This window comes from Salvia splendens, chromosome 1 (genome assembly GCF_004379255.2).
Source record: "Salvia splendens isolate huo1 chromosome 1, SspV2, whole genome shotgun sequence".
NCBI lineage: Eukaryota > Viridiplantae > Streptophyta > Magnoliopsida > Lamiales > Lamiaceae > Salvia > Salvia splendens.
In genome coordinates this window covers 42476193-42499765 of record NC_056032.1, presented here as the reverse complement: position 1 = coordinate 42499765, position 23573 = coordinate 42476193, and the positions used below count along the sequence as shown (strand labels likewise).

Genomic DNA, 23573 nt, shown 5'->3' with positions numbered 1-23573 from the left:
CACCATTCCAACTCTACATCTATAAAAATTTCTCTCACTACAATTTGGGGTCGGAAATGAACAATTTGTGGAGAAACAGCTGGAATGCTCAGATTCAACAGGTGCAACACCAGGCTGCCCAGGAGGAAGCGGCCCGTTTGGCGGAGGAGGCGGAGAATGCGGAGGATGCGATCCCTCGTGCCATTACTCATCGGCGGACAATCCCACGAGACCACGTCGGTGCGCACCAGCGTCTAATGGATGATTACTTTGTGGATAACTCCCGTTATCCACCCGAGATATTCCGCCGGAGATTCAGGATGTCGTGACGGCTGTTCAACTATATAGCGACGAATTTGGCAGAGCGTTACCGGTGCTTCACCCTCCGGCGTGATGCGGCTTGCCGGATCGGGCTGTCTACGCAACATAAGTGCACCGCTGCAATCCGGCAGCTTGCCTACGCCGGACCAGCGGACATGTTCGATGAATACCTACAGATGGGTGAGACGACTGGCCTCACGGTGCTTAGGCAGTTCTGTAAGGGGATCCGGGAAATTTTCGGTGGGGAGTTTCTACGGAAGCCCAACCCGGATGAGTGTCAGTGCCTATTGGATATGCACGGTTAGATGCACGAGTTCCCAGGAATGAATATTTGATCCAACGCTTCGCTGATATGCGCAGTACCACATCACATAACACACTGTAGGCCGATTTGATTGAAGAAGTGTGGGCACGTAGGGGAGGTGGTGGCGCAATGTAAACATGTTAGTGATTTGTACTAGATTAAATGTAGCGTGTAATTTTAATTTTAATTTAGTGTGTAATTTTAATTTTAATTTTAATTTTAATTTTAATTTTACTTGTAATTTTAATTTTAATTTTAATTTTAATTTTAATTTTAATTTTAATTTTAATTCTACTTCGTATAGTCGTGTTCTTCTAATTACGTATAGCCCGATAAATTTGTTCATAATTACTTGAAACATTATAAAATGAAAGTTGATTAGAATTTGGGGGCTATTGGGGGTGTCTACTATAGTGGCAGACACAAAATTTTAGGGCTATGGACAACAAAACTGGGGCTATGGACAAAAACTGAGGCTGGGCTATTGGGCGTGTCCGCCTTATAGTGGACACTCACTATACTGCCCAGACAAGTGACACAACTATATATACTACCATAACATGAGAAATATATCAAACCGTATGCAGGTGAGACACTGCAATAATGTAAAAAAATACTCACGCGTACAAATCTAGCTAATGAGAGTTTTGTGATGTCTTACATTTATTGATTGAGATATGTTTCACTGGCAATATTTTGGATAATAATGCGTAAACTTATCGAATTTTAATCAAATTCGATTTTGCATACCAAAAAAATTAAAATTATATAGTGGCGTACTTGTTATATTTTTAATGAACTTTTGTTTTACAATGCATATAGATTTACCCCTAATAGTAGGATTTTAGGATTCATGATATTAGAGTGGTGGAGACCTCCTGTCATGGTTTTTTTTTTTTAATTTTAATTTGCCACATTGATGTATCCACATACAAGTAATTATATGCCACATGATAGCAACAACCCAATTCTTATTTAGGGATAGATCGAAATCAATTGAGAGTATAATAATTTACAAGAAAAACCATTTTGTGAGTTGATTGATACTTGTGAAGTAGTATGATTTCAAAATTGGATAAAATCTCTCTCGATTTATTTGTTGGGCAAGTGTGTGTCAAAAGGGAAAGGGTGATTTGAAAACTAGGAAAGAAGTGGGAAGAAAGGGGAGTGTAAAGTGATGCTTTATTGGTTTGTATGAAGTTTTGATGATGTGACAAAGTTTTGAAAAGAATGGGTCATGAAATAAAATTTTGATAAGATAAGAATATTGGAAAAGCAATGTTCATAAGCATGTGATGTGCCTTTCCTCCACATAATTATATTATGCTCTTTGTTCGTTCTTTCACAATCCATTATCAGCCACACTCTCTTACCTCAAATATTTCTAGCCTCTTGTCAATTGCTACTTTTAAGTGATTTGCCTTTTCTTCCTACAAACCCTTCTTTTCTTTCTTTCTTTCTTTCTTTCTTTCTTTCTTTCTTTCTTTCTTTTTTGTAGAATCAGACTTGGCAACGGTTGGTCTTTAGATCTAGCCTAACAAGTAGTATGATCTTAAAATGCACTTAGAAACAATTGCAATAAAGTATAGAGTGATATAACAGGAAAAAGGGGTGAAATCAGTAGTGCTAAACGAGGTTTTGATTGACTGATTGATGTCTAGTTGTCGAGTCTGTCGACTTCAATTTTATTTTTTAACCATAAAATTGTATGTTTGGTACTTTATGGGAATTACTTAAATGTTGAGACATTTTCGAGTTATCGCATCAATTGATTGTACAAAGTGTGTTTAACCGATAAAAAGAATACTAGTGTTGCTAGAAAGTAGAAACAATGTTGAATACCTAGTACAATCATCACTATACGAACATCTATGTGCTTGTACAAAAGTAATAAAAAAAATGGGTATTCATGATGCTAAAAGTCAAAGTTCTTACACTTGATTCATCGATCATTGCTTACTCGATCGATATGTGTTGTTTGCAAAGTATTGTATATGAATGTGAATACTTACTTAGCAATAATAGCATATATATACCTCGAAGTGTCCCAATGTTGTTCTCCAAATATAAAAATCATTTGCCTATGCTTCAATTCTATCATGGAAAAAGGGAAGATGTAAAATAAAAATCTGTATGATTTGGTCCAAGAATGAGCTGGAGAAAGAAGAGAAATGTATTGTCAAGACAGTTGCCTAGTCAATTTCCAAGTCGGGCCCATTAATATGAGCTAGAGAGATAACTGTGAATTAGAGCATCCACAATAGCGCCCAGGAAAAAAAAAAGAAATTGAAAAGGCATATATGCTGCGAAATAACAATCTGTTTTGCAAATTGAAGTTATTTACTACTCCATCCGTCCCACAATAATTGTCACTTTTATGGTGGACACGAGTTTTAAAAAGTATAAAGAAAGTTGGTTGGAAAAGTTAGTGGAATGTGAGACCCATTTTTTCATATTGATTTTATAATAAAATGGGAGTAAAGTGAGTTAGTGGAATATAAAACCTACTTATGTAAAAATAAAGTGTGAAAATTATTGTGGAACGGACCGAAATGGAAAAGAGTGACAATTATTGTGGAACAGAGGGAGCATAAGATTATGAAAAAAAAGTAAGTAAGAGCTTACTTTTCACATCTTATAAGATGTTTGAAGAGTGAAAACTATAATTTGACACAACCAAATGCCCCATTAGAGCATTTCCAATGGCGGCGTCGGCACCGACACGTCGATTTTTCGCGGACGCCGGTGCTGACGCCGAACCATTGCAGCCGGCGCTGGCGAAATCGGCGTCAAAATCGGTGTGCCCATGCCGATTCTTGGGCTGACGCCGATTCTCACGCCGATCCGCACGGCGCCATTGTAGGCCCCGGATCGGCGTCATACCGGCGTTAGATTTTAAATTTTTTTTTAAATTTTTCTAAACACTATACATACGCGCTTTGGTGTGCTTCAGGCTCGATGGCTACAGTTAAGGGACCAACGCGTTTGTGGAATGTCGACTGCATTGCTGATATAATGTACGCCTGTATTATCATGCACAACATGATTGTCGAAGATGAAGGTGTACAACTGACTAATTGGGCCAACGACGATAATGAAGCAGGTCCAAGCCACAGCGTCGCCGCCGCTAACGTACGAGGTGGGGTACCTCACGATGAAGAAGCCCTCCTCCAAGCACATGCCGACATGCGTCAAACAGATGTTCATATTCGACTCCAAAAGGATTTAATTGAAGAGTTGTGGGCGCGGAGGATTGCAAGACATTAGTTTTTATTTAAAATTATGTAATTTTTTTAAATGTACTTTTTAATTTAAACGAAAATAGTATATTTTTGCGTATATGTGTCGTATATTTAATTCCGTATTTTGTGTGATTGTTAATTGTTTGTTTTTCATAATTGAGTGATGTGGCTGGGCTATTGCATGTCCAGTTGCATGTCCAGATGATGTGACAGGAGGATTTTAGTGCTGATGATGTGGCAGTGGCAAGGCTATGGGAGGGCTATTGCATGTCCAGAACCACTGGAGATGCTCTTCCTCTACACTGCTTTGATTTATACCATTTTTTATTTTTGAGAAATGTTATTTAATCATCAGGAATATGTTTCAAGATTGGTTTTCCCATCATGGATCATTATTTGAACTGTGTTTATCTTGAATTAATGATTTGTTACCTTTAGATTTGATGACATATGATTAGGCTCAAAAGCCATTCCCAAAAAGAATGCATTGCATTAAGTCTGAAATGGCATGTGCCTAGATTCCATGTATGTGGTGGGATCCTAGTTTAACATCTATATTAATAAGCCTGGAACTTATAATTTTAATCCTGTCATCAATTTTTAAAACACAACCACGTTCCAATATATAAATTCTTTTTGCATAGGATAATTTTGTCTTATCCTAAGCCTAATTTGTGGTAATGCTCAAGTAAGAAATGAGTATGTAAGGACAAGGTGGTGGATCCACAATATGTTTTGACAAAGCTATAAATTTTGAGTTCGGAATTTTCTTAAAAAATTTATATGTTCTTGTCATCATGAGTAAAATCTTGTACAACAATTCACAAAAAATAGTTTTACACAACCTATATATTGGCATGTTTCTATTAAATAAGCTTCATTCCGCTCATACCGCCCATACAATACACTAACCAAACTTTTTTTATTTCATAATTTTCTTTATTTATTCAAAACACTATCACTTTTGTAATTGTCACTTTTAATTATAAGAAGTACCACTTTTTTTTTATTACCACAATCAGTTTCATTTATAAAAAATTAAATTTAAAATTACGTAGTCATTTTATTGTTCAAAAATAATTATTCTAATTTTTAAAATGATTTTCTTTAGTAACAATATGATTTGAAATGCATAACTATGACAAGAAAGCAAATAATGTCGTATTTTCCCCAAACCTCATAGCATATTAATATTGATTCAAGTAATATTTCAACTCCAACTAAATAAACTATTTTATACCCTTTTCTTATTTTAATCAATCAAAAAGATTTTTTTACTAGTGTTATTATCCAAAATCTAAAAATATGGGAAAGACAGTATTCATCAACACATGGCATTTTGCGCAGTCATCACTCTCGGTCGCCACTATTTGCATATTTCCAGAGCCCCCAAATCGCCTTTTTATTGCAGAAGACGAGCTTCGACGATTGTAATGTCTTCCGCTTCAGAAATCAAACTCACGGCTCCCTATGGTTCTTGGAAGTCCCCTATCACCGCCGACGTCGTTTCGGGCTCCGAAAAACGACTCGGCGGCTTCTCCACAGACTCTCTTGGCCGCCTCTACTGGCTCGAATCCAGGCCTGCTGAGTCTGGGTTGGTTTTTTACCTACTCTTGCAATCAGGGCTAATAAATACGCTTCTGTTCATTACGAGTGTTCTTCGTGATAAAGAATGTTTACCTATGACTGGAAAGATGGGATTTTTATTTTGACAGATACGAGAAAAACGCTGTTGGTGCATATTTCTTTTTGTTTTTTAGATTGAGTTTGCTGTGCAAGCGTGTGTTCGGATTGATTTTATGAAGTACTCCCTATATGTTGATTTGGATAAATACATGAAGATTGTAGTGACGAGATTGTATTTTAGGAACTTGGATGTTGCTGTTTTAGTGATGCAAATAAGAAGTTTTTGAGGCTAATCTTGATCATGAAATGATACAAGGGATGTAGCCAAGAAATTATCTCGGAGGGGCAAAAATATATATATGGGTTAATTTTGAGAATTTGAGAAGTGGCATTTAGTTTGCAAATGTAGAATGGCGAGGGGGAATTTTCCCCTCCTAGCCAAAGGCTGGCTCGATCCATGATTGCTGTATTAGAAGTGTATGAATATGTACGAGTGTGGAGTAGAGAGTTCAGCTTGTTCAGTGCAAATGTCAAATTGGAGCACTGGTTATCTCACCTTTTGAAGTGTATGAGTGTTAACGCATTTTGGTTGCTTTACTAGTAACCAGTCTTATAATATTGGAAGTTGTTTTGCTTTTTCATGGTTTTAGGAAGACTATGATCTGTGTTTATGGAAATGAATTCATTCTTTTGTACAATACTGGTTGCGTCTATGGAAATAGGAAATCTCATGTTGCATTTTTTAATGATTGGGGATTTTTGGCATTACAGAAGAAATGTGTTGGTAAGACAAGCGGACAGCGAAAATGATGAACCGACTGATATTACACCGAAAGATTTTGCAGTGAGGACTGTGGCACAAGAATATGGTGGAGGGGCTTTTAGCATTTCAGGGGACTTTATTATCTTTTCAAATTATAGGGATCAAAGACTCTACAAGCAGTCGATTTCATCCAAAGGTCAATATCTTTTTTAGCCTGCTCTTTTATATTGATAATGCTGCATAGTGTTTGTCTCATTAAGTCTGTGATCCAGACACAAATTTTAATTTCATGTGTGAAATGTTGGTTACGAAATACATGTTGAAACTTATCTACATCAACTACCGACATCTAAGAGCATGTCTCCATGTGGTCACAAGTTTTTCTTTGGGAAAAAGTGTGTTAGCCTGATTCTTATGGTTCAGTCATATCATCAATGCAATTTTGTTGGATGAGTTCTTGACCTCTTGTATAACAACTTATCTCTATTATAATCCATTTGGCTCAATTAATTTTGTTGTCAAAATGAAAACATTTGGTCAGTTCACTAAACCTCTAAACTGAGTTTTGGTCTATTTATATCTATATATATATATTTTAGCTTCACTTCCTAAACCTTTTCGCCACCCTGTTAATTTATCTTAGCAGATTCAGCTCCTGTACCACTCACACCAGACTATAATGAACCACATGTGTGCTATGCTGATGGAGTATTTGATTTTCGATTAAACTGCTATCTGTCAGTAAGAGAAGGTACTAGGAATTTCTATTTATTTTATTTTGTTTATATCAAATAAAATTTGTTCATTCTTTTTGTTTTTCATTCAGATTTATTTATCTATGGTTTGTGATTGCGTTTCTGTTAGATCGCCGTGAAAGTAGTACAAATGCCATCACAACAATCGTATCTGTTGATCTCCACGGAAATGGTATAAAAGGTAACAACTGCATATGTGTTTGTGGCTTTGTGCCTATATAATTATCATTTTAGAATACTTAGAAGTGGAATATACTATGTATTTGCAGAACCTAAGATATTGGTTAAAGGCAATGACTTCTATGCTTTTCCACGGATTGACCACAAAGGAGAACGTATGGCGTGGATTGAATGGAGCCACCCCAACATGCCCTGGGATAAGTCTGAACTTTGGGTTGGATATATATCTGAGAATGGGTAGATTGATCTGAACTTATTTGCTATCTTGTGTGTACTACTTTCTTTCACTTCCATTTACAAAGGTTTGATAATGCGCCTGGAACAATTGCAAAAGTACAAACCTAACTTTTAAACCCTTGTAGACTATCTGAATGGCCCATTATCATGTTCAAATTAGGATTTATACTATTTTGCAAATTATTTCCCTGGTTCCCTTGTTGACACCCCCATCCCGTTTCTGCTGGCAAACAGTATTTTTCTTTTTCTTTTTTTTTTCCCTCTGCGCTTTTTTTGCACTTATACTGTCTGTTGTTTCCTTAGCTCAAAATGTGGCAACACCAGCAAGTAGTCATGATAGTATCACAATCTTTGTGATGATTGCCGTATCAATCTTGAATGTAATGTAGATGGAGCCTCTTCCTCCTCATTTTAGTAAAAGTTTGGTCAACTTAATGAAATTTTTTTGAGAAATCCCATCTTCATCATTTCCTGCTTCCCTTAATTAAAATTTTCTTCCAGGGACATAAAGAAAAAGATTTGTGTAGCTGGTGGTAATCCATCAATTGTGGAATCACTAAGCGAACCTAAGTGGTCACCGGAAGGTACTGACATATTTCACTAAACTTAGTACACTCTTAGAATGTAAAAATCAATGAAAATAAGCTTTAGATAGTTCTATTTGATTGTGGAGGTCCAGTTATATGTGTTTCAATCATGTTACTGAATTTGCTGCTTTTAGCTTGTTTTGTGAGATGCAGATGTCTGTCAACTGTCAAACAGAGATCTGTCTAGAATTCTAGAACATTGTTTTGATTCTGAGTGGATAAATTGATGCATTTTTATGAGGTCACTGTTGCTGAAAGTAACAACTATGATGTATGTGCTTTAATAAATAGTCTAACATTCCAACTAATTTCGTATGTGACAAAATACAAACAGCCTATTACTGTTACTGCCCATTTGCACTAATTTTACATTTCCTAATATTTCAGGAGAACTTTTCTTTGTTAGTGACAGAAAAAGTGGGTTTTGGAATATTTACAAATGGGTATGTATCCCATTATTCATTTTATTTTTTGTAATCAAGTTGTCTGGAGACCTGTTTTTAGTCGTGCTTTGATTTTCTCCACCATGGAGTTTTGATGCATATGGTCATGTTTCTCTACCTATATAGTTTTACAAGAATCCAATTATTTCAAGTTGCCTCCCTGTTAAATCTTCAGTACCCAATTTTTGTACATGTTCATGACTTAGAAATCTTCAGTACCCAATTTTTGTACATGTTAAATCTTCAGTACCCAATTTTTGTACATGTTCATGACTTCATAACTTATAAATATCAAATGCCAAATGTAACCTATGAGTGTATGTACTAGACACTTGTTTGGCTTAAAAATAGAAGTAATAGATAAACTTAATTTAACTTTTATTTCATGATAAAGATGTTGTCTTGTCAAGTTTTGATGGTTGGCAGATTGTGTAATAAAATTTACCCCTCGAAATATTTTGAGCAGTTAGGTTTTTAAAGCACGACTTTGATGCAAAATTAGACTTAATGAATACTGTCAAGTGTGATTGAGATGTTAATTTTTTTCTTAAATTTTTTTAGGTGGAATCCACAAATGAAGTACTGCCAGTCTATACTTTAAATGCCGAGTTCACTAAACCGCTATGGGTTTTTGGCTTGAACTCGTACGACTTTCTGCAGAAACCTGATAAAAAGAACTTAATTTCTTGCAGCTATAGGTATGAAGGAAGAATTGGTAAATTAACATTATTCAGTATGGTTTGCACGAATTTGTACTGTTATGTTTTAATACGACAACTGTCTAATTTTCATTTTGGTTCTTATCTATTCGATGGTGGAAAATGCCTGCAGGATGAATGGGAGGTCATATCTTGGAATTGTGGATGTGATGCAGAGCAAATTCTTGCCACTTGATATCCCTTTCACTGATATAAATAATATAGTAAGTAACGTTCCTTTTGTTCTGTTTCATTTAGTCCTTATTTTTAACATAAAATTAGTTGTTTATATACAGTTTCAATTGTTCAAATTTATTCCCATATATGCAGCAATCTGGACTTGACTGCCTGTATGTTGAAGGGGCTTCTGCTAGTCATCCTCTATCAATAGCTAAGGTGCTGGTTCCAATTATTTTCCAATATAAACAGACATGATGGCTTGATGTATGGCAGTGGTAACACTTGAAAATGAAACTTCAATATTTTTGCATTTTTGTTTCTGTTTTCGTGTTTCATTTTCACTGTCACCATCATCATCATCGTCAGCGGGCTCATATGCAAAAATTCCGATCATGTCTTCCCAGGTGATATTGGATGATCAGAAGTCTAAAGCAGTTGATGTTAAGATTATTTGGTCGTCCTCTTATATAAGTCCACCCATTCAATCATACATTAGCACACCAGAGCTGATAGAGTTCCCTACTGAAGTCCCCGGTCAAAGTGCGTATGCATACTTTTACCCCCCAACTAACCCTCTATACCAAGCTACACAGGAGGAGCGACCTCCACTGCTGTTAAAGAGCCATGGTACTATTATGTCCTTTGAAATCTGCATTTTACCAAATTTACTTTTAGCGGTTGAGCTGCATAACTTCTGTCTTCTTCACAAATCACCAGCATGACAGATTGTGACAGTCTATTCCTGCACTGTACAGGTGGCCCAACTGCTGAGGCTCGTGGCATTTTAAATCTCAGCATCCAATATTGGACCAGCCGCGGATGGGCTTTTGTTGATGTTAATTACGGCGGAAGCACTGGTACATTTTCCATTTCCTCCTTCTCTTTCCTCTTTTTGGGTCAATTTAGCGCTCTCTCTAGTAGTATAGTCTATACTTACCATAAAGTAAAATTTGAAGGTTATGGTCGTGAATATCGAGATCGGCTCCTTGGCCGCTGGGGAATCACTGATGTGAATGACTGCTGCAGCTGCGCCAAGTTCTTGGTATCAGAAAATTTTATGTGTTTCTAGATGATGGGCGCTATAATGACTTTTCTCTATATATGGTGATGCAATTATTGTTTCAAGGTTGACAGTGGAAAAGTCGATGGTGAAAGATTATGCATCACTGGAGGTTCTGCTGGTGGATACACAACCCTAGCTGCACTTGCATTTAAAGACACATTCAAAGCTGGGGCATCTCTGTATGGGGTGAGTGCTACTGACTGTATATAACTTTTTCCATATTTTCATAGTCGTCGTCCATAAGACCATCAGTGGTCAGTATCTATAAATTGATTATATATCAAGTGCTTCTGCTGAAACAAATTCCAGTGCTTGCTTGTAGTATTTCTTATTTATCGCTGGGCTTCATCGTTTTCTGTGTAATGCATAAGTAATGGGACTAAATTGTGGTTCTTGGTTATATTTCCTATTTATCACAGTGCTTTCTGTGGTATCTTATCTGGAAAGAGAGCTTTTGATGGCTATGCTATGTTCGTTCTGCATAACGAATAGCTTTGTAACTTATATGCGCACAGGTGGCTGACGTGAAATCATTGAAGGCTGACACACACAAGTTTGAATCCCACTATATGGATAATCTCATGGGTAAAAATTTAAGCATACAGAGATGCACTAATCTTCATGATACTAGCTAGATACTCGATGGACTTACTTCAAAACATTGCAGGGGATGAGAAAGCTTACTTTGAGAGATCACCTATCAATTTCGTGGACCAGTTTTCCTGCCCTATGATTCTGTTTCAAGGTTTAGAAGACAAGGTATGCAACTATGCATGGAATGGACAACCCTTTTTCCATATTCGTCCCCTTCAACTTCTCCAGTGCCGCACCATGATATCAAGTGACCAGCATAGTTATCTGTTTCATGTCACAGGTTGTTCCCCCTGATCAAGCTCGTAAGATCTACCACGCATTGAAGGACAAAGGCGTCCCAGTCGCTCTTGTGGAGTACGAAGGGGAACAACATGGTTTCCGCAAGGTATGGTGCTCTCTATTCTCTGCTGTCAATTCTCAAATGCTACTCTGACTAAGCTGTATATGCAGGCGGAAAATATCAAGTACACTCTTGAACAGCAGATGGTGTTCTTTGCCCGTTTGGTCGGGAAGCATACAGTTGCAGACGACATTATTCCCATTAAAGTCGATAACCTTGACTGAGAGGGAACTGATTAAGAGGAATGGATGGAGAAGTTAAGGTCATACTTTGAACTTTTTGCAGCTACTTGCATCTACTCTTCATGAGTATCTTGACTTAGAATGCAATGGTGAAATTCGAATATTATGTAACCTCATGGTCCCTCAGCTGTATGAGCAAAAATTCCCTAGCGATGATTAATGTTTATTTTATTTGGTCTTTGCGATATTTTATACTGTATATTATTGATTGATATTTATTAGAAATTTAAAATATAAAGAATATAATTATGAAGTTAATACATTTAAAAAACATACAAATTCTCAAACTTCTACATGTTTAAAGCTGCCAATGGAACCAAATGTGATACGGCAGGGGCATGGAGGGTCTACCGCCGAGGAAATCGGGAGGTAGTTTGGCCGATGGAGAAAAATGAGGAAGCAGATACGGCAGGCACGGCCTGCGGAGAGAAATAAGGAAGAAAGAGAAGGCAAAGGGAAGCGGCTAGTTTATTAGTTTGTTCCTATTTTATTGTGATTCAATTATTTCTTGTTATATCCATAGTCTATAAGTAGACAGACGCTAGCAAGAATAATTATCTAGTTAGTGATCACTTGTTTTGGACGACGGATTTGTCGTAGGCCTCCGTAGTGAGGATTGTCTTTTGAGTCTTGAATTCTATCAATAAAGTCCGCACATTTCCCTACAAACATTATCGTGAGCTTGTGTGCGTGTGGTGATTACAACCAAAGGGGTACATCTCGTGCCCGACTCAACGTTCTGCCTTTACTCCGCTAACAATTGGTGCGGTGAACGATGGTGAACTCTCGAGGTGATTCTCGCCTTGACGCGGTGGAGAAGGCAAACGAGGAACTCAACGAACGGGTCACATCATTGGAGTCCAAGCTCGACTCCTTGTTGGCCGTAGTGCGCGCGGGATTCGCGTCCCTCACCCCCGGTACCAAGGTCCCTCCGGAAGACGAGGCTTCCTCCGGGAACCGGGAATCAAATTCGGTTTCAACTGGCAACCAGCCCCCATCCCCTATGCCGACGTTTGACGGCACCGACGCCCTCGCATGGTTGGCAAGGGCGGAGCAATACTTCCTGATTTCGGATACGGCGCCCGAGAAGCGGGTGGGCGTAGCCATGGTGGCGCTGGCTGGCGCCGCCCTCCCCTGGTATCAGCTTCTGCGGAGACGGAATCCAGACCTCTCCTGGGCCCGGTTTGCTCGTGAGCTGATGAAGCGTTTCGGGGGAAATGGGGCCCTGGACGAGTACGAGGCCTTTGCAGCAGTCCGGCACACGGGCTCCCTCGCAGAATATGTAGCGGCATTCGAGGCACGCCTCGCTCAGGTACCAGATATAGCCTGCCACCAGTACCTCGGTTTCTTCATGGCAGCCCTCCGGCCGGAGGTACGCCTCCAGATGAAGGCCGCAAAGATCACATCTTATGAAGATGTTGTCGAGTTGGCACTGGACATAGATGTGCTCGCATCACAGCAACCTCCGAGGACTGCCCCTGCCCCCTCCCACACGGTGTCGCAGCCCTACACCGGGCACCAGCGTCGCCCGTCGACCACCGGTTACTCAAGCGCGCCCTCTCCGCTCCCTTCCACAGGCTCGTCCCGGCCAATATCCAAACGCTTCCGGAATATCTCCCCGGAAGAATATAGGCGGCATATCGCGGCTGGCACCTGTGTCAAGTGCGGCCTCAAGTTTAGCCCGACTCACAAGTGCCCGCCCAAGACCCTCAATGTCCTCATCTGCGACGACGACGAGCTGCCAACTGAGGACCTGGAGCTCGAGGAGGAGCTGGAAGATGCAAGTAAACCGGAGCTCTCCGTCCTATCCCTACATGGCCCGGACACGGCAAATACCATGAAATTGTTCGGCCATGTGGGGCAGCAGCAGGTCAAGATAATGGTGGATAGCGGGGCAAACTACTGTTTCATCTCCGAGCAATGCGTCCAACAGCTCCAACTGCGGATCACCCCAACGTCTCCCTACTCCGTCGTCCTAGGGGATGGCTCCACGCGGCGTGCGGCTGGAATCTGCAAAGGGGTCACGGTTACAATGGCAAACGAGGACTTCACCATATCTTGCTATGTGTTCCCCCTTCGCAACATCGATATCATTTGGGAGTGTCATGGCTCGCCTCCCTGGGGTACGTCATGGTCAATTGGCAACACTCCTCGATGGACTTCTCGGTCCACGGCAGACCCGTGGCCCTTAAGGGAAACCCATCACTCATGCGGCGGGCCTGCTCCACCGGGGACCTCCGTCGCTTGGAGGACGGCGACTGCGGTTGGATCCTCCACTCCATCGACACCACGCCGTCGGCATCCCCCTTCGGCATCGACCCGGCCCTGTCGGCCAAGGCCACCGACCAATTACGGCAGCTGATCAAGCAATTCCCCGCGATCATGGAATCCGCGTCCAACCTACCGCCCCGCCGCCAGATTGGCCACAAAATACCACTTCTACCCGGTACGGCACCCGTCTCCGTTCGTCCATATCGTTACAATCATCTACAGAAAGACGAAATGGAAAAACTCGTGGCAGAAATGCTGGAGTCAGGCGTAATTCAGCCCAGCACGAGTCCATTCTCCAGCCCGGTACTCCTCGTTCGCAAAAAGGATGGCTCTTGGAGGTTCTGCGTGGACTACCGGGAGTTGAACAAACGAACGGTTCCGGACAAGTACCCTATTCCGGTGATACAGGAACTGCTGGACGAGCTACATGGGGCCCGTTAGTTCAGCAAGATCGACTTGAAGGCGGGATATCACCAAATCCGGGTGGCGACCGAGGACGTCCCAAAAACTGCTTTCCGAACCCACTCCGGCCATTACGAGTTCTTGGTCATGCCATTCGGCCTCACCAACGCCCCGGCTACCTTCCAGAGCCTCATGAATGATATTTTCAGGCCGGCATTGCGGAAGTACGTGTTGGTTTTCTTCGACGTTATCCTCGTCTACAGTACCTCGTGGCCCGACCATCTACGCCACCTTCACTTGGTTTTCACGTCCCTGCAGGCTCACTCACTCGTGGTGAACGCAAAGAAGTGCCTCCTGGGCCGCGCCAGCGTCGAATATTTAGGCCACATCGTGTCCTTCGAAGGCGTTAAGATGGACCCGGCCAAGATCTCAGCAGTCCTCCGTTGGCCCACCCCATTTTCACTGAAGGGCGTGCGCGGGTTCCTTGGCCTAACCGGGTATTACCGCCGTTTCATCCGGGACTACGGCAAAATTGCAGCGCCCCTCACGGAACTATTAAAAAAGCCGCAATCCGCGACCCCGAAGCGACCATGGGCATGGCCACCGGCGGCAGCCGCTGCATTTGAGGCACTCAAGACGGCTTTGACATCAGCCCCCCTCCTCAAAATGCCAGATTTTTCCAAAGAATTCGTGATCGAGTGCGATGCCTCGGGCCGCGGCCTAAGAGCGGTCCTAATGCAAGATCGTCAACCAATTGCATACTTCAGCAAGAACTTGGCCGGCCACAGGTTAACCAAATCCGCATACGAGAAGGAACTTATGGCTCTCGTCCTCGCCATTCATCATTGGCGGCCATACTTACTAGGCCGCCGGTTTGTGGTCCACACCGACCAACGCAGCCTGCGGCAACTCCTAGCCCACCCCTTGGCGACCCCGGCTCAACAAAATTGGGCAGCAAAGCTGCTAGGATACGACTTCACAATCGTCTATAAGGAGGGAAAGCTGAACCGGGCGGCCGATGCCCTCTCCCGGCGGGACGACGAGCCCGTGGAGCTCTCGGCTTTGTCCCTCCCAGCTTGGCCGGAATGGTCGACCGTCCAGAGCGATTTAGCCGCGGACCCCACACTCCTAGGCATCAAGACAGCCCTCGAGGCAGGCCGACCAGCCGCCCGACACTACGAGCTGGTGCACGGCACCCTCTTCTACAAAGGACGGATCGTCGTCCCTCCCCACTCCCCATGGATACCTAGGCTCCTCGCCGAGTTCCACGTGACGCCAACAGGAGGGCATTCGGGGGCATACCGCACCTATCGCCGGTTGGCCTCCAACGTCTATTGGCCGGGAATGATGAAGAGAGTCTCCCATTTCGTCGCAGCATGTGCGACGTGCCAGAGGCACAAGTCCGACACAAGATCGCCAGCGGGCCTGCTGCAGCCACTCCCAATTCCAGCTCGTGTCTGGGAGGATGTAAGCATGGACTTCGTTTCGGGTTTACCTCGAGCCGGAGGGTTCGATTGCATCTTCGTGGTCGTCGACCGACTATCCAAGTATGGGCACTTCATCGGATTACGGCACCCATTCACGGCCAGACAAGTAGCAGAGCTGTTTACCAACGAGGTCGTTCGCCTCCACGGTATACCCCGGTCCATCGTATCCGATCGAGACCCCATATTTTTGAGCTCGTTCTGGAAGGAGCTTTTCCGCGCCACAGGAACTAAACTAAAGATGAGCTCTGCTTATCACCCGGAAACAGACGGCCAAACCGAGGTACTAAACAGATGCTTGCAGACATACTTGCGTTGTTTCTCGTCGGACCGACCAAAGTAATGGAATAAATGGCTGGCTTGGGCGGAGTACTGCTATAACACCAGCGTTCACTCCGCCTCGGGGATGACACCGTTCGAGGTGGTCTACGGGCGACCCCCTCCTACGTTGCACTCATTCCTTCCCGGGGAAATTCGAGCACAAGCAGTCGTCGACACACTTCGCTCCCGCGATGAAGTGCTGGAATTATTGCGTCATCACCTCCGGCGGGCACAGGACCGAATGACGGCCTCGGCCAACAGGAAACGACGGGATGTGGAGTTTGCCGTAGGGGAAATGGTCTATGTCCGGTTCCGACCACACCGGCAATCCACCCTGTTTTCCTCCCGCAATAGGAAGATGGCGCCCCGTTTCTTCGGGCCATTTCGAATAGAGTCCCGCATCGGGGCAACAGCCTATCGCCTTCAGCTCCCCGAGACGACACACATACACCCCGTGTTCCACGTCTCGCTGCTCAAACGGGCCGTATGGGAGGCCCCCGGCAGAGGCCAATCTGCCCGAAGGCCTGGGCGGAAACGACCCTCCCTTTCTGCTCGAAAAAGTGCTGGACACCCGAACTGACCAGCGGGATGGCGAGGCACACAGCCAAGTCCTCATCAAGTAGCAAGGGATGGACGACGATGAGTCCACATGGATGGACGTGGCGGACGTGCAAGGCCAATTTCCTTTTTTCAGCCTTGCGGACAAGGCTGTTTCGACGGGTGGGGCAGTTGATACGGCAGGGGCATGGAGGGTCTACCGCCGAGGAAATCGGGAGGTAGTTTGGCCGATGGAGAAAAATGAGGAAGCAGATACGGCAGGCACGGCCTGCGGAGAGAAATAAGGAAGAAAGAGAAGGCAAAGGGAAGCGACTAGTTTATTAGTTTGTTAGTTTGTTCCTATTTTATTGTGATTCAATTATTTCTTGTTATATCCATAGTCTATAAGCAGAGAGACGCTAGCAAGAATAATTATCTAGTTAGTGATCACTTGTTTTGGACGACGGATTTGTCGTAGGCCTCCGTAGTGAGGATTGTCTTTTGAGTCTTGAATTCTATCAATAAAGTCCGCACATTTCCCTACAAACAATATCGTGAGCTTGTGTGCGTGTGGTGATTACAACCAAAGGGGTACATCTCGTGCCCGACTCAACGTTCTGCCTTTACTCCGCTAACAAAATGCTACTCCAACATGGATGGATATATTCTCCAAAAGTTGCCAACATCCAACCCTACACCTTCTGCAACTGGTTTTGGGACTCTTAAGGCTTCCAAAATACTATCTATCCATCTGCCAATGCCAAACCAAATTCAGAACAGCATAGATAGCAGATGAGAGTGGTAAAATGTAATTGAATATAACAGTACTAGCATGTCGATAGAGTTGAGAAGTTAAACTGATCGTAATACTAGATAGCTCTGATTTCGTCTATGTTCATGAGTTATACAAAGGGACCACGTACAAGCCTACAACTATAAGGGTCATGGAATTTTCACAAAATGTCACATCAAAAACAGAAGACATACCCTTCAATGCCTGGATTAGAAGGGAAGAATATATTCTTCATCCCCAACTTTTTAGCCACCAAAGCAGTTGTCTCCCCAATGCATGCAACGGCATTATCCCACTGTTGCTCTTCTGGTATTAAGCTGACCCAAGCACTGTCGGGAATAACATCACATATGCATGAGGTAAATAGGTAAACAAGATTTCTATAGGGATCAATTAGAGGCAATCTAGGAAATTACATAGTAAGGAGAATAGAAAGTTACCGAAGTGCAGAAGGTGATGCTACGGCTATAACAGGAGTAACAAGCGCCTGATCGAAAACCATTTGATCCACATTACTAACGGGTTCCTACATGAAATACCCAAAACAATTCAAGATAATTTAACTAATTTATACTCCATAAATTCCACCTTGCTTTCCTGAGCAAAGATATATTACACCTCCTCATGAATGAGAAAATAATTAAATATATATACAGAACTCAATTTGAATACATTGCAGTTCATCCTAACAAATGGAATCCAACCCAACACCTTCAAATTATGAGTGTGTTCTGCCAAGCAGAAGTATTTTGTTTAAAACCTCCAAAATTCTCTAGACTTTATCACTACTATCATAAAATAAAGTTAAACTGAAATGGCACATGAAGAATTGATTGTTTTGGGAAACTCATTACCCCTTCTCTTTTGTCAGTTCATCAAAATACTTATCCAAGATGGAGTGTCAAACCTAGAATAAAGTCAAACTCTACAAGACTCAAAACTTGAGGTATATTATTAATGTTACATAGCTGAATTTTATCCACAAAAATTATCGATAAAGAATAGATATATTATAAAAACAGCAGATATCATCTTGTTCTCGGCCAACGCGGAGAAGTGTGATCTACACAAAACAAAGCCCTACATGAGTAATAGGGAAAAGCAGAAAACTCTTTGAACAGCTTGGACAAAAATTGTCTAATTGAAGACTAACTAAAAGCTTGTATTCTTTTGCTCGCTGCATTTCTGGCCACTAAGGCGCTAACAATAAATAAATGGCATAAAAGTAATATAACACAAATATCATACCGTAGTATATGTGTTTAGTCTCATAACCTCAAATCCACGCTTTGCAAGTCCTTCCTCTAAAATTGAAAGCCATACAGTTAATTGAAATTAGTTTAGAATACTCTATAAAAAGAGGTTTTATGAGTATCGAAAATCCATTACTAACTTCAGTCGGTATTGATTTACGATGTTGATTACATATTTCATGTACTGCTAAGCAGATGATATATTCTAACAGCAACAGCAGAAAACTCCACTTTCGCTGCAATTATTTTGTTTTCAAATGTCAATCTTATCATTCTACCATCTGCAACTACTTTGCATACATCCTTGCTATAGAAAATGGCAATTCATATCTCCAGAGAAGTGGATTCAACAAGTTCATGTGGCCTCTTGGATTTCATATTAACAAAATTTGCATGTGCCAGATATTTTAATAAATTGCAAGCACAAAAATAAGTGGTAAGAGAAGGAAGAGCATTATACCAGCTGTAGACATCTGAAGCAGCAAGAACTCAAATATTCTTATTGACATGCATTTACATGAATGTCAGATAAAGTTTAAAGCATTTGTTTCTACAAATCTAGATCAACTTCAACTATTTAAACTCAGAACATTAATTAATCAATTCCATGTTACATCATACTTTTTCAACAAATTTTTTTTGTTTCCTTGTAGGTACTCTGTAAATATCATTGTGAAAAAGCAAGAATGACAGGGAAGGAAACTCATAATTTCAGAACTCACCAATCTCATTGCTAGCTTTTGCTGATGCTGGGTACAAAACAGTGCACCTTGCATTTCGAAGTTTTGGAAGCTCAGCTGCCAAAACCTTGCCAATAGCTGAAATTAAAAATGAAATTACTTAGCTTCAAGCATTCAATCTGACTGGTATACAAGCTGGTAAATGACTGAGTCAATATGGAAGAATATTACACACTGAACAAAGGCATTCACATATAAGCACCCTCACCCTCTTTAGTTGTTACTTATATTGCAGAAATCAGAAACTAGCTTAAAACACCTTTGGATGGTACAAAAGCTACATTCAGGATTTCTTTTAGAGAAGGCCCGATTTTCCCAAATACACTTGATGTACCAGCTCCAACAACTCCAACCCTAACATTTGGAGTTCCGGCGGCTCTGGAGATTAAAGAGAAAAGCTATGAAATCAGCCAACAGGATTTCAACAGAATCCATCGACAACAATTTAATAAGAGACTCAATGTTAGAGATTAATTCCTGCAGATTAGAAGAGAAAATCTCACGGTTTCTTTCCCTACCTTGTTTCCATAATTAGCAGATTTAGACAACCTAGCCATACTGTAATAAACAAGGATAAGCAATGACTGGACATTGGTTCTATTGAAAATAAAACTAGAGAGACAAGCACACTTGCGAAAAGAAAACAAAGTCAACTTGAGTATTTCTAAGCAAATGCCAAGAAAGTTCCAGCCATGGAGATTTGGAGCCAAACCAGAATTCATGATTTGGACCATGAGATGCATGCCAACGAGAATAGAAATGTCCACCACTGCTATAGAGATTAGAGATGAGAACTGAAATGTTTGTCCAAGAAAAATGATGGTTGAGTCATCTCCTCAATGTAAAACTTGAAAATCACTTAAAAGACTTCGGATCATCACTTGAAATATGATCTTAATTGCATTGGAAACCCACGGACCACTAAGTGATTTTCCCGAGCGCTTAGAAAAAATCTTAAAGTTCTGATAAGGCAGCTGAACCTTACGTCCAAGCATCAAGAAAAACAGTGCCAGCTTCAGGTGAGGTTATGATGATCCAATCAAATGAATTACCTGAAGCATAAATAACTAAATTATTTTATATATTCAAGGAAACAGTGCAAAAGAACAACACAATCTAAGTTGGTCTAAATATGCAGAGAGAGAGAGAGAGAGAGAGAGAACAGGTCATCCAGACAGTAACTTAAGTTTTTAGGAGAAAAATAAACATCCAATAGTCCCTCGCTCACACATCCATTGATCATCTCTCAAGAACATAGCACATACGAATTCACAAGTTGCATGAGAGCTGCTCCAGTCAGAATGATCACAACATCATTCTAGTAAATTATGAAAATGATTACCCAAGAAACATTACTTTTTATCCAATGGTTCATTTTTATTTTAATTCTTACGTAGAATCATTTGGAGAGCTTAAAGGATGCCAATGTCAAACAATATCACTTGTTCGAAAAGAAAAGTAACCAGCTTTAGCTTATATCTATCCTTTTCCTTATCAAACACATAATGAAATCTCTCAAGAGTCAGAAGACGTAAGGGCAATGCAATGACACACATACTTTGCTTGTAAGTATATGACAAACAAAATGCAATCTTTTCCGACAACCACCACTTAAAAGAAAAACAACAAGCGGTGCAATCATGCACATCTTACTGCGTAGTAAAGAAGAAAGCTTGTCAAAACCAGGCAACTGAGTATGCTGAACAAGAGGAAGCTCTAGACAATTAATGCCGCGATTTGCCTGAAAGATGACAAACATTACAGCTTCAGACCATTGTTCTATGATAATTTGCTTGAAGGAGTTTGTTCATTCAGAAAAGGCTAACTCGTCCCGAGTCATAATATTCACAGATTAGCTAGCCAAATTGAATAGTTATTAATAACATTCGGTAATAAAGAAAATGACAGTTCAGAATTATAGGTCGAAAGAAAATGATGGTTGCACCTTAATTTAACATAACAAGTATTCCAAATAAGAAAATAACACTCATAATTACTAAGTATTATTATCATAATCATTTGCCTAAAATGATTGACATTGCAATCAATATACATTTAAGTGCAGAATACAACGGAAATGCCCAAACATTGAAGAGGTTTGAAAAAAGTGATTCGGATAATTGGTAGAGTAAGGATAGAATTACCAAAGCGTCAATAAGTCCGCCATTTTTGCCGCGCTCTCTTGTGACAACAACTTTGGGATTTGAAAGAGATGTAGAAGCAATTTTAAGGAAAATTCTTCTGTTCTTGAACTGGCAAGATGAAAAGGAAGACGAATTCGAAAACGGAGACCACCGATGTGGAGAGATCGAAGAGAAAGTGGTTAGAGAGGTTTTGGCCATCATTTCCAACTCGAGGGCCGTCGCCACAGATTTTTTTTGTTTTATGCTATAATCTGTTTGTAGTTTATCTTCTAAAAAAATTCAATAAACGGTTTATTTCAGTGTTTTAAAAGCCAGACCAGCCTTGCTTCTTAAAACCAACCTTTGTGTTGTTTGGCCGTTTCAGACCGGATAAACCGGGAGACTGGACTGGGAATCGCTGGCCGGTTATCAGCTATTTATTCTCATCGTGTCAAGACCCTTTTTTGTGTGCCCTTCTCTTTACCACAACCCAAAATTATCCTACATGTGAGGCGGTGCAGATCTACAAAATGACCAACAAATATTGAGACAGAGAGTAGGGATTAAGAAGTAGAAGAAAATTAGAGAAACTATCCGATGGGAAAGAGGTTTCAAAATATGGAGGTGGAGGTGGAGGTGGAGGTGGAGGTGGAGATTGGGGGTATTTTCTTAGACTAGGGTTGAGAGTTGAGGTTTAAATATATCGGTGTGCCGTGTGATGGTGTATGGGTAGTGAAGTTTAATTTTTAAAATCTCATATTTTATTTTAATTTAAAAGTATATTATTTGTACATATTTTCACTTCAATATTTGGCTATGAATATGTACCGAACGGGTATAGGGAAAGTATTATTTGTACATATTTTTCACTAATTGTATGAACTCATGTGTAATTGTGTAGACTTATTCGCATTTTAAGTTATTAATGAAATAACACATATTTATTATATATGCTACATTATTTCGGCTCGACCGGTGGTCCGACCAGTTGAACTGTGAATCGATAACTCCACCGGTTCACTTACCGGTTCGGTTTTAAAAATATTGGTTTATTTCCATTATTAGAGCATCCACAACGGTGCTCGTTGGGACGGACGGCGTCCGTGGCGCTGGCGCGGCACCTCCCTGCTCGCCGCTGGCACGGCGCTGCTCAATGCATCGAGCTTGTCCGTGCCGCTGAGCAGGCGACGTGACGCGTTTCTATTAGCCAACAGATTTTTCGTTGGAATTATTTTTTTTAAATCGAAAATAATACAAAAAATTTAAAATATATGTTTTTCAGATTCCCAAAAATATAGCAGTTTTTTACCTTTTTTTTTTATTATTTTTTTGCTTTTTTTTAATAATTTTTTAAAACCCGAAAATCATCTATAAATACACACATTCATCATCCATTTTTCACATCAAATTTATCTCTCATTCATCATTTTTCATACAACTCATCTACAACTTCCTCTCTCACTCAAACCCTCTCTAAAATTGGATTTCATCGATATCATGGCTGAAGCGGAGCACGAAGAACAAGAATAATATGAACAATATCGTGCCGCCTATGAAGCCTATGTCGCCGCCACCACCCCCGCCCCTCCTCCTCGACCAACTAGATCAATTCGCCGCTACATACCTCGTGACCGGGAGGGAGCCAACGAGGCTCGTTGCCGACTATTTTTCCGACCATCCACGGTTTCCGGAAGATTACTTCCGGCGCCATTTTCGCATGTCAAAACGGTTGTTTATGCATATTGTCAACACATTGTCCGCCCGTGTTGAATACTTTCAATCAAGTAGAGACGCAACCGGTCGGCAAAGTCTCTCGGCGTTGCAGAAGTGTACTTGTGCCATCCGACAACTTGCTACTGGGCAAACGGCTGACCTCTTCGACGAGTATTTGCATGTGGGTGAGTCAACTGGAATCCTATGCCTCAAAAATTTATGTGACGTCATTCGTTCTGCTTTCGGTGAGGAATTCCTTCGGGCACCCACCACCGAAGATTGTCAACGGCTGCTTCATCTTCACGAAACAGTCCACGGTTTTCCCGGTATGCTTGCCAGCATTGACTGCATGCATTGGAAGTGGAAGAATTGCCCGACTACT

At 41.2% G+C, this 23573-nt stretch overlaps 3 protein-coding genes across 3 annotated transcripts; 2 read left to right on the top strand and 1 right to left on the bottom strand.

Moving 5' to 3' along the window:
• Positions 1 to 5162: 5162 nt before the first annotated feature.
• On the top strand, positions 5163 to 11741 carry LOC121753055 (acylamino-acid-releasing enzyme). The gene is made up of 18 exons (XM_042148209.1): positions 5163 to 5440; positions 6244 to 6431; positions 6882 to 6986; positions 7100 to 7171; positions 7260 to 7407; positions 7909 to 7991; positions 8382 to 8437; positions 8999 to 9135; positions 9269 to 9359; positions 9466 to 9531; positions 9720 to 9942; positions 10071 to 10172; positions 10272 to 10357; positions 10442 to 10564; positions 10894 to 10963; positions 11046 to 11137; positions 11253 to 11357; positions 11423 to 11741. The coding sequence occupies exons 1-18, from the start codon at positions 5178 to 5180 to the stop codon at positions 11534 to 11536; spliced, it is 2124 nt and encodes a 707-aa protein (XP_042004143.1). The 5' UTR covers positions 5163 to 5177; the 3' UTR covers positions 11537 to 11741.
• Positions 11742 to 12329: 588 nt separating this feature from the next.
• On the top strand, positions 12330 to 14266 carry LOC121792148. Its single transcript, XM_042189975.1, has 2 exons — positions 12330 to 13621; positions 13732 to 14266. The coding sequence occupies exons 1-2, from the start codon at positions 12330 to 12332 to the stop codon at positions 14264 to 14266; spliced, it is 1827 nt and encodes a 608-aa protein (XP_042045909.1).
• Positions 14267 to 16989: 2723 nt separating this feature from the next.
• On the bottom strand, positions 16990 to 23189 carry LOC121792131 (uroporphyrinogen-III synthase, chloroplastic-like). Its single transcript, XM_042189956.1, has 11 exons — positions 23178 to 23189; positions 21840 to 21896; positions 21500 to 21607; positions 21009 to 21096; positions 20341 to 20407; positions 19615 to 19733; positions 19338 to 19433; positions 18611 to 18666; positions 17803 to 17888; positions 17557 to 17691; positions 16990 to 17320 (listed from the first exon to the last, which is right to left on the bottom strand). The coding sequence occupies exons 1-11, from the start codon at positions 23187 to 23189 to the stop codon at positions 17212 to 17214; spliced, it is 933 nt and encodes a 310-aa protein (XP_042045890.1). The 3' UTR covers positions 16990 to 17211.
• Positions 23190 to 23573: the final 384 nt, after the last annotated feature.

Excerpts from the sequence above, each read along its gene's own strand:
- LOC121792131 (XM_042189956.1), bottom strand. Across the intron at positions 21,608-21,839 it reads AACGGCCAAACAACACAAAG|TTCAAGAACAGAAGAATTTT; the intron begins GTTGGTTTTAAG and ends TCATCTTGCCAG. Across the intron at positions 20,408-21,008 it reads GCTTTCTTCTTTACTACGCA|GTAATTCATTTGATTGGATC; the intron begins GTAAGATGTGCA and ends TTTATGCTTCAG.
- LOC121753055 (XM_042148209.1), top strand. The coding sequence starts at position 5,178 with ATGGCATTTTGCGCAGTCATCACTCTCGGTCGCCACTATTTGCATATT. Across the intron at positions 7,408-7,908 it reads GGATATATATCTGAGAATGG|GGACATAAAGAAAAAGATTT; the intron begins GTAGATTGATCT and ends ATTTTCTTCCAG. Across the intron at positions 8,438-8,998 it reads TTTGGAATATTTACAAATGG|GTGGAATCCACAAATGAAGT; the intron begins GTATGTATCCCA and ends AAATTTTTTTAG.
- LOC121792148 (XM_042189975.1), top strand. The coding sequence starts at position 12,330 with ATGGTGAACTCTCGAGGTGATTCTCGCCTTGACGCGGTGGAGAAGGCA. Across the intron at positions 13,622-13,731 it reads TTCACCATATCTTGCTATGT|ACCCGTGGCCCTTAAGGGAA; the intron begins GTTCCCCCTTCG and ends GGTCCACGGCAG.